This window comes from Scyliorhinus canicula, chromosome 20 (genome assembly GCF_902713615.1).
Source record: "Scyliorhinus canicula chromosome 20, sScyCan1.1, whole genome shotgun sequence".
Classification (NCBI taxonomy): Eukaryota; Metazoa; Chordata; class Chondrichthyes; order Carcharhiniformes; family Scyliorhinidae; genus Scyliorhinus; species Scyliorhinus canicula.
In genome coordinates this window covers 97596673-97610448 of record NC_052165.1, presented here as the reverse complement: position 1 = coordinate 97610448, position 13776 = coordinate 97596673, and the positions used below count along the sequence as shown (strand labels likewise).

At 55.2% G+C, this 13776-nt stretch overlaps 1 protein-coding gene across 1 annotated transcript in view; it reads left to right on the top strand.

Annotated features, from left to right (window-relative positions):
- The first annotated feature begins 219 nt into the window (after positions 1-219).
- LOC119954829 (integrin alpha-X-like) overlaps positions 220-13776 on the top strand; it is a 52356-nt gene continuing 38799 nt past the window's right edge. The window contains exons 1-4 of the mRNA XM_038780372.1: positions 220-621; positions 3966-4080; positions 7238-7344; positions 10104-10174. Coding sequence (XP_038636300.1) covers positions 582-621; positions 3966-4080; positions 7238-7344; positions 10104-10174 — 333 coding nt within the window. The 5' untranslated portion in view covers positions 220-581. The remainder of the gene's footprint in view (positions 622-3965; positions 4081-7237; positions 7345-10103; positions 10175-13776) is intronic.

The window sequence follows — 13776 nt, the reverse complement described above, 5'->3', positions numbered from 1 at the left end:
CACTCTTTCTCTCTTGTTTTCTCTCTCTACCTCCCTCGCTCTCTCCCTCCCTCACTCTCTCCCTCCCTCACTCACTATTTCTCTCTTGTTTTCTCTCTCTACCTCCCTCACTCTCTCCCTCCCTCACTCTCTCCCTCCCTCACTCACTCTTTCTCTCTTGTTTTCTCTCTCTACCTCCCTCACTCTCTCCCTCCCTCCCTCCCACGCCCTCTCCATCCCTCACTCACTCCCTCCCTCACTCTTTTCCACGCCTCCTCTCCTTCCTACCCTCCCTTTCCCCCGCGCTCTCTCTTCGTCTCTGCCTCCTTCGCCGTCCCCTCTCTCAGTGACTCGTTCCTGTTCTCTCTCTCAGTCCCTCACTCTCTTTTCCACCCTCCCTCTCCTCATCACTCCTTCTCTCTCTCCCTCACCAGTGCCGTCTCCAATCTCTGTATCTCTCTTGTCTGCTACATATCTCTCATTGCCTCTCTCCTGCTCTCTCTCCATCTCAGTCCCTCCTCCCGCTCACTCTCTAACTTCCTCCTTCCCCCTTTCTCGCACTTCAGTCTCCGTCTCGCCTCTGGACCACGGAAACAGGAACGATGGCTCCTCTGGTGCCGGCGCTGCTGTTCCTCACAGTGGGTGAGTCCTTTACCAATTTAACCCTCAGTAAAGCTCCACGAGCAAGGGGTCAGGAGCAGCAGTATACGCAGAATAACACCAGTACCATATTCTAACACAGAGCCACCCGGTAGTCTCGGCCAATCAGGTCGATTTCGAAGCGTCTTCAATGTGGGGACATTTGTGCAGAGAAAGATCCCACAAGGGGGCATGGAGCTGACCCGTTAAGTTCGAGGGTAATTATTGGTCCCTCATCTGGAGGAGAACCTTCTCGACCTTGCCTTCCCAAAGGGGCTTCCAGGGAATTCTACATCCGGAAGGGAGAGAGAGCAGAGAGCAAACTTTCCTGTGACTTAGCTAACAGACTCTACACACTGACCCTCTGACAGTGCGGCACTCCCTCAGTACTGACCCTCTGACAGTGCGGCACTCCCTCAGTACTGACCCTCTGACAGTGCGGCGCTCCCTCAGTACTGACCCTCTGACAGTGCAGCACTCCCTCAGTACTGACCCTCTGACAGTGCGGCACTCCCTCAGTACTGATCCTCTGACAGTGCGGCACTCCCTCAGTACTGACCCTCTGACAGTGCAGCACTCTCTCAGTACTGACCCTCTGACAGTGCGGCACAGCCTCAGTACTGATCCTCTGACAGTGCAGCACTCCCTCAGTACTGACCCTGCAACAGTGTAGCACTCCCTCAGTACTGACCCTCTGGCAGTGCGGCACTCCCTCAGTACTGACCCTCTGACAGTGCGGCACTCCCTCAATACTGACCCTCTGACAGTGCAGCACTCCCTCAGTACTGACCCTCTGACAGTGCGGCGCTCCCTCAGCACTGACCCTCTGACAGTGCAACACTCCCTCAGTACTGACCCTCTGACAGTGCGGCACTCCCTCAGCACTGACCCTCTGACAGTGCGGCACTCCCTCAGTACTGACCCTCTGACAGTGCGGCGCTCCTTCAGCACTGACCCTCTGACAGTGCAGCATTCCCTCAGTACTGACCCTCTGACAGTGCAGCACTCCCTCAGTACTGACCCTCTGACAGTGCGGCACTCCCTCAGCACTGGCCCTCTGACAGTGCAGCACTCCCTCAGTACAGACCCTCTGACAGTGCGGCACTCCCTCAGTACTGACCCTCTGGCAGTGCGGCGCTCCCTCAGTACTGACCCTCTGACAGTGCAGCACTCGCTCAGCACTGACCCTCTGACAGTGCGGCACTCCCTCAATACTGACCCTCTGACAGTGCAGCACTCCCTCAGTACTGACCCTCTGACAGTGCGGCGCTCCCTCAGCACTGACCCTCTGACAGTGCAGCACTCCCTCAGTACTGATCCTCTGACAGTGCGGCACTCCCTCAGTACTGACCCTCTGACAGTGCGGCGCTCCCTCAGCACTGACCCTCTGACAGTGCAGCACTCCCTCAGTACTGATCCTCTGACAGTGCGGCACTCCCTCAGTACTGACCCTCTGACAGTGCAGCACTCCCTCAGTACTGACCCTCTGACAGTGCGGCACTCCCTCAGCACTGACCCTCTGACAGTGCAGCACTCCCTCAGTACAGACCCTCTGACAGTGCGGCACTCCCTCAGTACTGACCCTCTGACAGTGCAGCACTCCCTCATTACTGACCCTCTGACAGTGCCTGTATTTATGTGTGTGTGCATGCCTGTATTTATTTGTGTGTGTATATATAGTCATTCCTGTATTTATGTGTGTGTGTGTGTACATGCCTGTATTTATGTGTGTGTGTACATGTCTGTATTTCTGTGTGTGTGCATGTCTGTATTTTTTTCTGTGTGTGTACATGCCTATATTTATTTGTGTGTGTACATGCCTGTATTTATGTGTGTGTGTATGCCTGTATTTATGTGTGTGTGTGCATGCCTGTATTTATGTGTGTGTGTACATGCCTGTATTTATGTGTATGTGTACCCGCCTGTATTTATGTGTGTGTACATGCCTGTATTTATGTGTGTGTGTGCATGCATGTATTTATGTGTGTGTGTACATGCCTGTATTTATGTGTGTGTGTGTGTATGCCTGTATTTATGTGTGTGTGTATGCCTGTATTTATGTGTGTGTGTGTACATGCCTGTATTTATGTGTATGTATACATGCCTGTATTTATGTGTGTGTGTACATGTCTGTATTTATGTGTATGTGTGCATGCCTGTATTTATGTGTATGTGTACATGCCTGTATTTATGTGTGTGTATACATGCCTGTATTTATGTGTGTTTGCATGCCTGTATTTATGTGTATGTGTACATGCCTGTATTTATGTGTGTGTGTACATGCCTGTATTTATGTGTATGTGTACATGCCTGTATTTATGTGTGTGTACATGCCTGTATTTATGTGTATGTGTATATGCCTGTATTTATGTGTGTGTATACATGCCTGTATTTATGTGTGTGTGCATGCCTGTATTTATATGTATGTGTACATGCCTGTATTTATGTGTGTATACATGCCTGTATTTATGTGTGTGTGTACATGCCTATATTTATGTGTATGTGTACATGCCTGTATTTATGTGTGTGTACATGCCTGTATTTATGTGTATGTGTACATGCCTGTATTTATGTGTGTGTATACATGCCTGTATTTATGTGTGTGTGCATGCCTGTATTTATATGTATGTGTACATGCCTGTATTTATGTGTGTATACATGCCTGTATTTATACGTATGTGTACATGCCTGTATTTATGTGTGTATACATGCCTGTATTTATGTGTATGTGTACATGCCTGTATTTATGTGTGTGTGTACATGCCTGTATTTATGTGTATGTGTACATGCCTGTATTTATGTGTGTGTACATGCCTGTATTTATGTGTATGTGTACATGCCTGTATTTATGTGTGTGTACATGCCTGTATTTATGTGTGTGTACATGCCTGTATTTATGTGTGTGTGTACATGCCTGTATTTATGTGTGTCTGTACATGCCTGTATTTATGTGTGTGTGTACATGTCTGTATTTATGTGTGTGTGTACATGCCTGTATTTATGTGTATGTGTACATGCCTGTATTTATGTGTGTGTATACATGCCTGTATTTATGTGTGTGTACATGCCTGTATTTATGTGTGTGTACATGCCTGTATTTATGTGTGTGTGTACATGCCTGTATTTATGTGTGTGTGCATGCCTGTATTTATGTGTATGTGTACATGCCTGTATTTATGTGTGTCTGTACATGCCTGTATTTATGTGTGTGTGTACATGCCTGTATTTATGTGTGTGTGCATGCCTGTATTTATGTGTATGTGTACATGCCTGTATTTATGTGTGTATATGTGTGTGTTTATCTATATTGGATCCTGATTAACTATATTCCTCTCACTCGTTCCCAGGATTGCAGGCAGTTTGCAGTTTTAATCTGGAGACCATCAATCCGAAATCCTTCGCTCAGGATCCAGAATCACAGTTCGGCTACCGGGTCACTCAGGTCAATGGTAAACAAAAATGGTAGGTGCTGCTGACAGTGACCACAGTGACCTCTGACCCTCCACCATTACCCACTCACCCACAAGCCTCAGTCCCTCCTCTCTCTCTCACTCAATGTCCCTCAGACCCTCCTCTCTCACTCACTCAATGTCCCTCAGACACTCCTCTCTCTCTCACTCAATGTCCCTCAGACCCTCCTCTCTCACTCAGTGTCCCTCAGACACTCTTCTCTCACTCAGTGTCCCTCAGACACTCTTCTCTAACTCACAATGTCCCTCAGACCCTCCTCTCTCACTCACTCAATGTCCCTCAGACCCTCCTCTCTCACTCACTCAATGTCCCTCAGACCCTCCTCTCTCACTCACTCAATGTCCCTCAGACCCTCCTCTCTCACTCACTCAATGTCCATCAGACCCCTCTCACTCACTCAATGTCCCTCAGACCCTCCTCTCTCACCTACTCAATGTCCCTCAGACCCTCCTCTCTCACTCACTCAATGTCCCTCAGACCCTCTTCTCACTCACTCAATGTCCCTCAGACTCCTCCTCTCACTCACTCAATGTCCCTCAGACCCTCCTCTCTCACTCCTTCAATGTCCCTCAGACCCTCCTCTCTCACTCACTCAATGTCCCTCAGACCCCTCTCACTCACTCAATGTCCCTCAGACCCTCCTCTCTCACTCACTCAATGTCCCTCAGACCCTCCTCTCTCACTCACTCAATGTCCCTCAGACCCTCCTCTCTCACTCACTCAATGTCCCTCAGACCCTTCTCTCTCACTCACTCAATGTCCCTCAGACCCTTCTCTCTCACTCACTCAATGACCCTCAGACCGTCCTCTCTCACTCACTCAATGTCCCTCAGACCCTCCTCTCTCACTCACTCAATGTCCATCAGACACCTCCTCACTCAATCAATGTCCCTCAGACCCTCCTCTCTCACCTACTCAATGTCCCTCAGACCCTCCTCTCTCACTCACACAATGTCCCTCAGACCCTCCTCTCTCACCTACTCAATGTCCCTCAGACCCTCCTCTCTCACTCACTCAATGTCCCTCAGACCCTCCTCTCTCACTCACTCAATGTCCCTCAGACCCTCCTCTCTCACTCACTCAATGTCCCTCAGACCCTCCTCTCTCTCTCACTCAATGTCCCTCAGACCCTCCTCTCGCTCTCACTCAATGTCCCTCAGACCCTCCTCTCTCACTTAATGTCCCTCAGACCCTCCTCTCTCACTTAATGTCCCTCAGACCCTCCTCTCTCACTCACTCAATGTCCCTCAGACCCTCCTCTCTAACTCACACAATGTCCCTCAGACCCTCTTCTCTCACTCACTCAATGTCCCTCAGACCCTCCTCTCTCACTCACACAATGTCCCTCAGACCCTCTTCTCTCACTCACTCAATGTCCCTCAGACCCTCCTCTCACTCACTCAATGTCCCTCAGACCCTCCTCTCTCACTCACACAATGTCCCTCAGACCCTCTTCTCTCACTCACTCAATGTCCCTCAGACCCTCCTCTCTCACTCACTCAATGTCCCTCAGACCTCTCTCACTCACTCAATGTCCCTCAGACCCTCCTCTCTCACTCACTCAATGTCCCTCAGACCTCTCTCACTCACTCAATGTCCCTCAGACCCTCCTCAGTCTCACAATCAATGTCCCTCAGACCCTCCTCTCTCACTCAATGTCCCTCAGACCCTCCTCTCTCACTCACTCAATGTCCCTCAGACCATTCTCTCTTTCAATGTCCCTCGGATCCTCTCTCACTCACTCAATGTCCCTCAGACCCTTCTCACTCGTTCACTCACTAAACCCCTTTCTCTCCCTCCACCACCGACACACAGCAGCAGCCGTGTGTACCGTCTACAAGATGCTCTGCAGCGATTGGCCAAGGCTCCTTCGACAGCACCTTCCAAACCCGCTACCATCCAGAGGGACAAGGGGCAGCAGACAAGTGGGGAACACCCACCACCTGCAAGTTCCCCTCCAAACCCCACACTCACCATCCTGACTGGGAAATATATCGGCCGTTCCTTCACTGTCGCTGGGTCAAACTCCCTCCCTAACAGCACTGTGGGTGGACCTACACCACACGGGACTGCAGCGGCTCACCCACCACCTTCTCAAGGGGCAATTAAGGATGGGCAATGAAATTCAGGGCCTAACCAGCGACGCCCACATCACATCAAATAATTTTAAACATTCTGTTTAGGGGCTGGTTTAGCACACTGGGCTAAATCGCTGGCTTTGAAAGCAGACCAAGGCAGGCCAGCAGCGCGGTTCGATTCCTGTACCAGCCTCCCCGAACAGGTGCCGGAATGTGGCGACTAGGGGCTTTTCACAGTAACTTCATTTGAAGCCTCCTTGTGACAATAAGCGATTTTCATTTCATTTCATTTTCAACATGCGAGCTGTCATTTACCCAACGTCATTTACTCAGTCACTCACTTCAGTGACCCTCAGCAAACCCCCCCCCCCCCCCCACCGTCCCCTCCACCTTCTCAGGCCCTCAGTTGCTCCGTCATCTCCCTTCGTTCCGGCTCCCTAATTGCCGATTTGTGGGGTGGATTACGGGCTCGCAGATCACAGAATTTACAGTGAAGAAGGAGGCCATTCGGCCCATCGAGTCTGCACCGGCCCTTGGAAAGAGCTCCCCACCCAAGCCTTCCACACCTCCACCTCATCCCCGCAACCCCGCCCAACGTTTCTGGACGCTGAGGGACAATTTAGCATGACCAAACCACTGAACCCGCACATCTTTGGACTGTGGGAGGAAACCGGAGCACCCGGAGGAAACCCACGCAGACATGGGGAGAACGTGCAGACTCCGCACAGACAGTGACCCAAGCCGGGGGTACCGAACCTGGGACCCCGAGAGCTGCGAAGCAACAGTGCTAACCACTGTGCCACCCAAAACCGCAGCCCTATCAAGCAACGTTTAGGGGTAGTGTACACGGATCTTGGGTACCTTGAGGAATATTTTGTGGGTAACTTGCTCCTTCCAGCAAAGGTTAAGGGGGACAATTAATCGGGACGTCCCGAATAGGAAAGGTTACAGAACTGGAATCAATTGGGAAACTCCCCAAGGAAGGCAGCCCAGAGGGTGATCGGGAGAACGGCCTAGCTTTAGGTTTTGAGGGACACCACTTTGACGCTGAATATTTTTCTATGAAACAGGATGTTAGTAAGCTCCCCTCTGATGAAGGACTCCAATCAAAATCAGACCGGTGCCATTTATCAATGCAAATACGGCGATTCTACATGCTCAAAGATCAACACACCATGTAAGAAATTAAACGTTATTAAGGTTGAACAAAACTGCGCCATCCCGCAGTCAGTACTGAGGGAGCGCCGCACTGTCAGAGGGTCAGTACTGAGGGAGCGCCGCACTGTCAGAGGGTCAGTACTGAGGGAGTGCCGCACTGACAGAGGGTCAGTACTGAGGGAGCACCGCACTGTCAGAGGGTCAGTACTGAGGGAGCGCTGCACTGTCAGAGGGTCAGTACTGAGGGAGTGCCGCACTGTCAGAGGGTCAGTACTGAGGGAGTGCTGCACTGTCAGAGGGTCAGTACTGAGGGAGTGCCGCACTGTCAGAGGGTCAGTACTGAGGGAGCGCCGCACTGTCAGAGGGTCAGTACTGAGGGAGTGCCGCACTGTCAGAGGGTCAGTACTGAGGGAGCGCCGCACTGTCAGAGGGTCAGTACTGAGGGAGTGCTGCACTGTCAGAGGGTCAGTACTGAGGGAGTGCAGCACTGTCAGAGGGTCAGTACTGAGGGAGTGCCGCACTGTCAGAGGGTCAGTACTGAGGGAGTGCCGCACTGTCAGAGGGTCAGTACTGAGGGAGTGCCACACTGTCAGAGGGTCGGTACTGAGGGAGTGCCGCACTGTCAGAGGGTCAGTACTGAGGGAGTGCCGCACTGTCAGAGGGTCGGTACTGAGGGAGTGCCGCACTGTCAGAGGGTCAGTACTGAGGGAGTGCCGCACTGTCAGAGGGTCAGTACTGAGGGAGTGCGTCACTGTCAGAGGGTCAGTACTGAGGGAGTGCCGCACTGTCAGAGGGTCAGTACTGAGGGAGTGCCGCACTGTCAGAGGGTCAGTACTGAGGGAGTGCGTCACTGTCAGAGGGTCAGTACTGAGGGAGTGCTGCACTGTCAGAGGATCAGTACTGAGGGAGCGCCGCACTGTCAGAGGGTCAGTACTGAGGGAGCACCGCACTTTCAGAGGGTCAGTACTGAGGGAGTGCCGCACTGTCAGAGGGTCAGTACTGAGGGAGTGCCGCACTGCCAGAGGGTCAGTACTGAGGGAGTGCTGCACTGTCAGAGGGTCAGTACTGAGGGAGCGCCGCACTGTCAGAGGATCAGTACTGAAGGAGTGCCGCACTGTCAGAGGGTCAGTACTGAGGGAGTGCCGCACTGTCAGAGGGTCAGTACTGAGGGAGCACCGCACTGTCAGAGGGTCAGTACTGAGGGAGTGCCGCACTGTCATAGGGTCAGTACTGAGGGAGCGCCGCACTGTCAGAGGGTCAGTACTGAGGGAGTGCCGCACTGTCAGAGGGTCAGTGCTGAGGGAGTGCTGCACTGTCAGAGGATCAGTACTGAGGGAGCGCCGCACTGTCAGAGGGTCAGTACTGAGGGAGCACCGCACTTTCAGAGGGTCAGTACTGAGGGAGTGCCGCACTGTCAGAGGGTCAGTACTGAGGGAGTGCCGCACTGCCAGAGGGTCAGTACTGAGGGAGTGCTGCACTGTCAGAGGGTCAGTACTGCGGGAGTGCTGCACTGTCAGAGGGTCAGTACTGAGGGAGCGCCGCACTGTCAGAGGGTCAGTACTGAGGGAGTGCTGCACTGTCAGAGGGTCAGTACTGAGGGAGTGCTGCACTGTCAGAGGGTCAGTACTGAGGGAGTGCTGCACTGTCAGAGGGTCAGTACTGAGGGAGTGCTGCACTGTCAGAGGGTCAGTACTGAGGGAGTGCCGCACTGTCAGAGGGTCAGTACTGAGGGAGTGCCGCACTGTCAGAGGGTCAGTACTGAGGGAGTGCTGCACTGTCAGAGGGTCAGTACTGAGGGAGTGCTGCACTGTCAGAGGGTCAGTACTGAGGGAGTGCTGCACTGTCAGAGGGTCAGTACTGAGGGAGTGCTGCACTGTCAGAGGGTCAGTACTGAGGGAGTGCTGCACTGTCAGAGGGTCAGTACTGAGGGAGTGCTGCACTGTCAGAGGGTCAGTACTGAGGGAGTGCCGCACTGTCAGAGGGTCAGTACTGAGGGAGCGCCGCACTGTCAGAGGGTCAGTACTGAGGGAGCGCCGCACTGTCAGAGGGTCAGTACTGAGGGAGCGCTGCACTGTCAGAGGGTCAGTACTGAGGGAGCGCCGCACTGTCAGAGGGTCAGTACTGAGGGAGCGCCGCACTGTCAGAGGGTCAGTACTGAGGGAGCGCCGCACTGTCAGAGGGTCAGTACTGAGGGAGCACCGCACTGTCAGAGGGTCAGTACTGAGGGAGCTCTGCACTGTCAGAGGGTCAGTGCTGAGGGAGCGCCGCACTGTCAGAGGGTCAGTACTGAGGGAGCGCCGCACTGTCAGAGGGTCAGTACTGAGGGAGCGCCGCACTGTCAGAGGGTCAGTACTGAGGGAGTGCCGCACTGTCAGAGGGTCAGTACTGAGGGAGCGCCGCACTGTCAGAGGGTCAGTACTGAGGGAGCGCCGCACTGTCAGAAGGTCAGTACTGAGGGAGTGCCGCACTGACAGAGGGTCAGTACTGAGGGAGTGCCGCACTGTCAGAGTGTCAGTACTGAGGGAGTGCCACACTGACAGAGGGTCAGTACTGAGGGAGAGCCGCACTGTCAGAGGGTCAGTACTGAGGGAGCTCTGCACTGTCAGAGGGTCAGTACAGAGTGAGTGCCGCACTGTCAGAGGGTCAGTACTGAGGGAGTGCCGCACTGTCGGAGGGTCAGGGAGCGTTGCACAGCAACAAATGTGGAATTAATAGTTATTCAGCAAGTCTTCAATTAAGGAAGAGCAACTTTACCGACCTCATTGTTTTCAATTCCAGTCCCAGCTGGAGCGAAGAATATGGGCCTCTCACTGGCAACGGGTGTCTCTAACGGTGAACCAAAGATTCTTGTAAGTATTTACACTGCCCACATCAAGCACTGTGCAGTTAGAATTGGCCATCACATTGCAGAAGCTTGTGATTATAAATACCCACAGAGGGTGGTTCGAATACACTCATCTCCCCTCCATGGTCTCTTCCACCTCTGCAATTTTTCAAAGGATGATTGAAGAGATCCTCCTACACCCTGTGGAGGAGAATGTCCAGCCATCTCTGGGCCCTGACTCCACAAAGCACCTCGGAATTCAGGTCATTCCCGGGACTCGTCAGTTATTAGGTGAATTTCTATTCCGAACTTGGCCAGCCAGCTGGCACCTCTTCAAGGCTTGTTGGAAAAGAACCAGGCCCGGGTCCGGGAGGCTCCACAAGGGGAGGTATTCAGAGGAGTGAAGGCTGTCATCCTCCCAGCTGTCGGCCATCTATGATCCATCCCAGCCGCTCGTTCTCAAGCGTGACCCCCATCGACAGGACAATGGCACGGGACGCCCCATCACATGGGCTTCCAGAACCACAGAATTCCTACAGCGCAGAATGAGGCCATTCGGCCCATCGGGTCAGAAAGCGCACCCCCACCCACTCCCCCACCCTGTTCCCATGGCCCCACCGAAGGGGGCATTGATCACGGCCAACCTGCACGTCTTTGGAAGGTGGGAGGAAACCGGAGCACCCGGAGGAACCCCACGCGGGGAGAAAGTGCAAACTCCACATGGACAGTCACCCGAGGCCGGAATAGAACCTGGGTGCCTGGCGCTGGGAGGCAGCAGTGCTAACCATGCCGTCCTGGCAGATGCAGAGCTCAGCTGGGTCCAGATCAAAACATAAGGCATGGCTATGATATACACCGTAAAAACCGCCACCATTATGTTCGTGGCAGCCACATCATTATCACAGGCCAGAAGCCACTACTGGGTCTCTTTAAGGAGGACAAGTGGATCCCTCTATAGCCTTGGCCTGGTTTCTGTACTGGGCTCTATTGCTGACAGGGTACAAACACACACCAGCATCATCCAGAGATCCAGAAGACAGCCCATGCCAACACCCTCAACTGTCTCCCCCCCCCCCCCCCCCCCCCCACTGCCGTCTCCACCAATGGGGCTGAATCATAGCAACTTTATAGATACTCTGTCACTCAGCCAGTAACAGCTGCACAGATTTGTACTGGATCCAGAGACCCACATTGGTACCATATTGCTGCCCCTTCGCCCCACGGGCCCCTCCACCTGCCCCACCCCCCACCTCGGGCAGCCGTGCGTTCTGAAACAGCGGGAACTGAGCGTTGCTGACGGCCTCCTCCTGTGCGGAGTCGCAGTCAGGCCAGGAATTGATCCTACACGAGCCGGTTTACTGGACATACGGAGTGTTCAAAGACAAAATAGTTGGTGTGAAGTTACCCCATGTGTCGAGGAATCGACATGGAGCGGGTGGTGAGAAGGTGTGGGGCATGTCAGGAACACCAGAAACCCCCTCCTTCAGGGGGGATTACTGCACGTGCGCAGTGCGACACAATGACGCCGCTGTCAGGGTGATGGAGAATTGCGTTTGGTGGATTTTTGGTGCCCGCCACGATTTTGACGTCAAAACAAATTCCCCACCCGATTGCATTCCGGCCTCGCTGACCCAGTAACCCAGGCCACCCGATCGCATTCCGGCCTCGCTGACCCAGTAACCCAGGCTACCCGATCGCATTCCGGCCTCGCTGACCCAGTAACCCAGGCCACCCGATCGCATTCCGGCCTCGCTGACCCAGTAACCCAGGCCACCCGATCGCATTCCGGCCTCGCTGACCCAGTAACGCAGGCCACCCGATCGCATTCCGGCCTCGCTGACCCAGTAACCCAGGCCACCCGATCGCATTCCGGCCTCGCTGACCCAGTAACCCAGGCCACCCGATCGCATTCCGGCCTCGCTGACCCAGTAACCCAGGCCACCCGATCGCATTCCGGCCTCGCTGACCCAGTAACCCAGGCCACCCGATCGCATTCCGGCCTCGCTGACCCAGTAACCCAGGCCAGCCGATCGCATTCCGGCCTCGCTGACCCAGTAACCCAGGCCACCCGATCGCATTCCGGCCTCGCTGACCCAGTAACCCAGGCCACCCGATCGCATTCCGGCCTCGCTGACCCAGTAACCCAGGCCACCCGATCGCATTCCGGCCTCGCTGACCCAGTAACCCAGGCCACCCGATCGCATTCCGGCCTCGCTGACCCAGTAACCCAGGCCAGCCGATCGCATTCCGGCCTCGCTGACCGAGTAACCCAGGCCACCCGATCGCATTCCGGCCTCGCTGACCGAGTAACCCAGGCCACCCGATCGCATTCCGGCCTCGCTGACCCAGTAACCCAGGCCACCCGATCGCATTCCGGCCTCGCTGACCCAGTAACCCAGGCCACCCGATCGCATTCCGGCCTCGCTGACCCAGTAACCCAGGCCACCCGATCGCATTCCGGCCTCGCTGACCCAGTAACCCAGGCCACCCGATCGCATTCCGGCCTCGCTGACCCAGTAACCCAGGCCACCCGATCGCATTCCGGCCTCGCTGACCCAGTAACCCAGGCCACCCGATCGCATTCCGGCCTCGCTGACCCAGTAACCCAGGCCACCCGATCGCATTCCGGCCTCGCTGACCCAGTAACCCAGGCCACCCGATCGCATTCCGGCCTCGCTGACCCAGTAACCCAGGCCACCCGATCGCATTCCGGCCTCGCTGACCCAGTAACCCAGGCCACCCGATTGCATTCCGGCCTCGCTGACCCAGTAACCCAGGCCACCCGATCGCATTCCGGCCTCGCTGACCCAGTAACCCAGGCCACCCGATCGCATTCCGGCCTCCCTGACCCAGTAACCCAGGCCACCCGATCGCATTCCGGCCTCGCTGACCCAGTAACCCAGGCCACCCGATCGCATTCCGACCTCGCTGACCCAGTAACCCAGGCCACCCGATCGCATTCCGGCCTCGCTGACCCAGTAACCCAGGCCACCCGATCGCATTCCGGCCTCGCTGACCCAGTAACCCAGGCCTGCCGATCGCATTCCGGCCTCGCTGACCCAGTAACCCAGGCCACCCGATCGCATTCCGGCCTCGCTGACCCAGTAACCCAGGCCAGCCGATCGCATTCCGGCCTCGCTGACCCAGTAACCCAGGCCACCCGATCGCATTCCGGCCTCGCTGACCCAGTAACCCAGGCCACCCGATCGCATTCCGGCCTCGCTGACCCAGTAACCCAGGCCACCCGATCGCATTCCGGCCTCGCTGACCCAGTAACCCAGGCCACCCGATCGCATTCCGGCCTCGCTGACCGAGTAACCCAGGCCACCCGATCGCATTCCGGCCTCGCTGACCCAGTAACCCAGGCCACCCGATCGCATTCCGGCCTCGCTGACCCAGTAACCCAGGCCACCCGATCGCATTCCGGCCTCGCTGACCCAGTAACCCAGGCCACCCGATCGCATTCCGGCCTCGCTGACCCAGTAACCCAGGCCAGCCGATCGCATTCCGGCCTCGCTGACCCAGTAACCCAGGCCACCCGATCGCATTCCGGCCTCGCTGACCCAGTAACCCAGGCCACCCGATCGCATTCCGGCCTCACTGACCCAGTAACCCAGGCCACCCGAT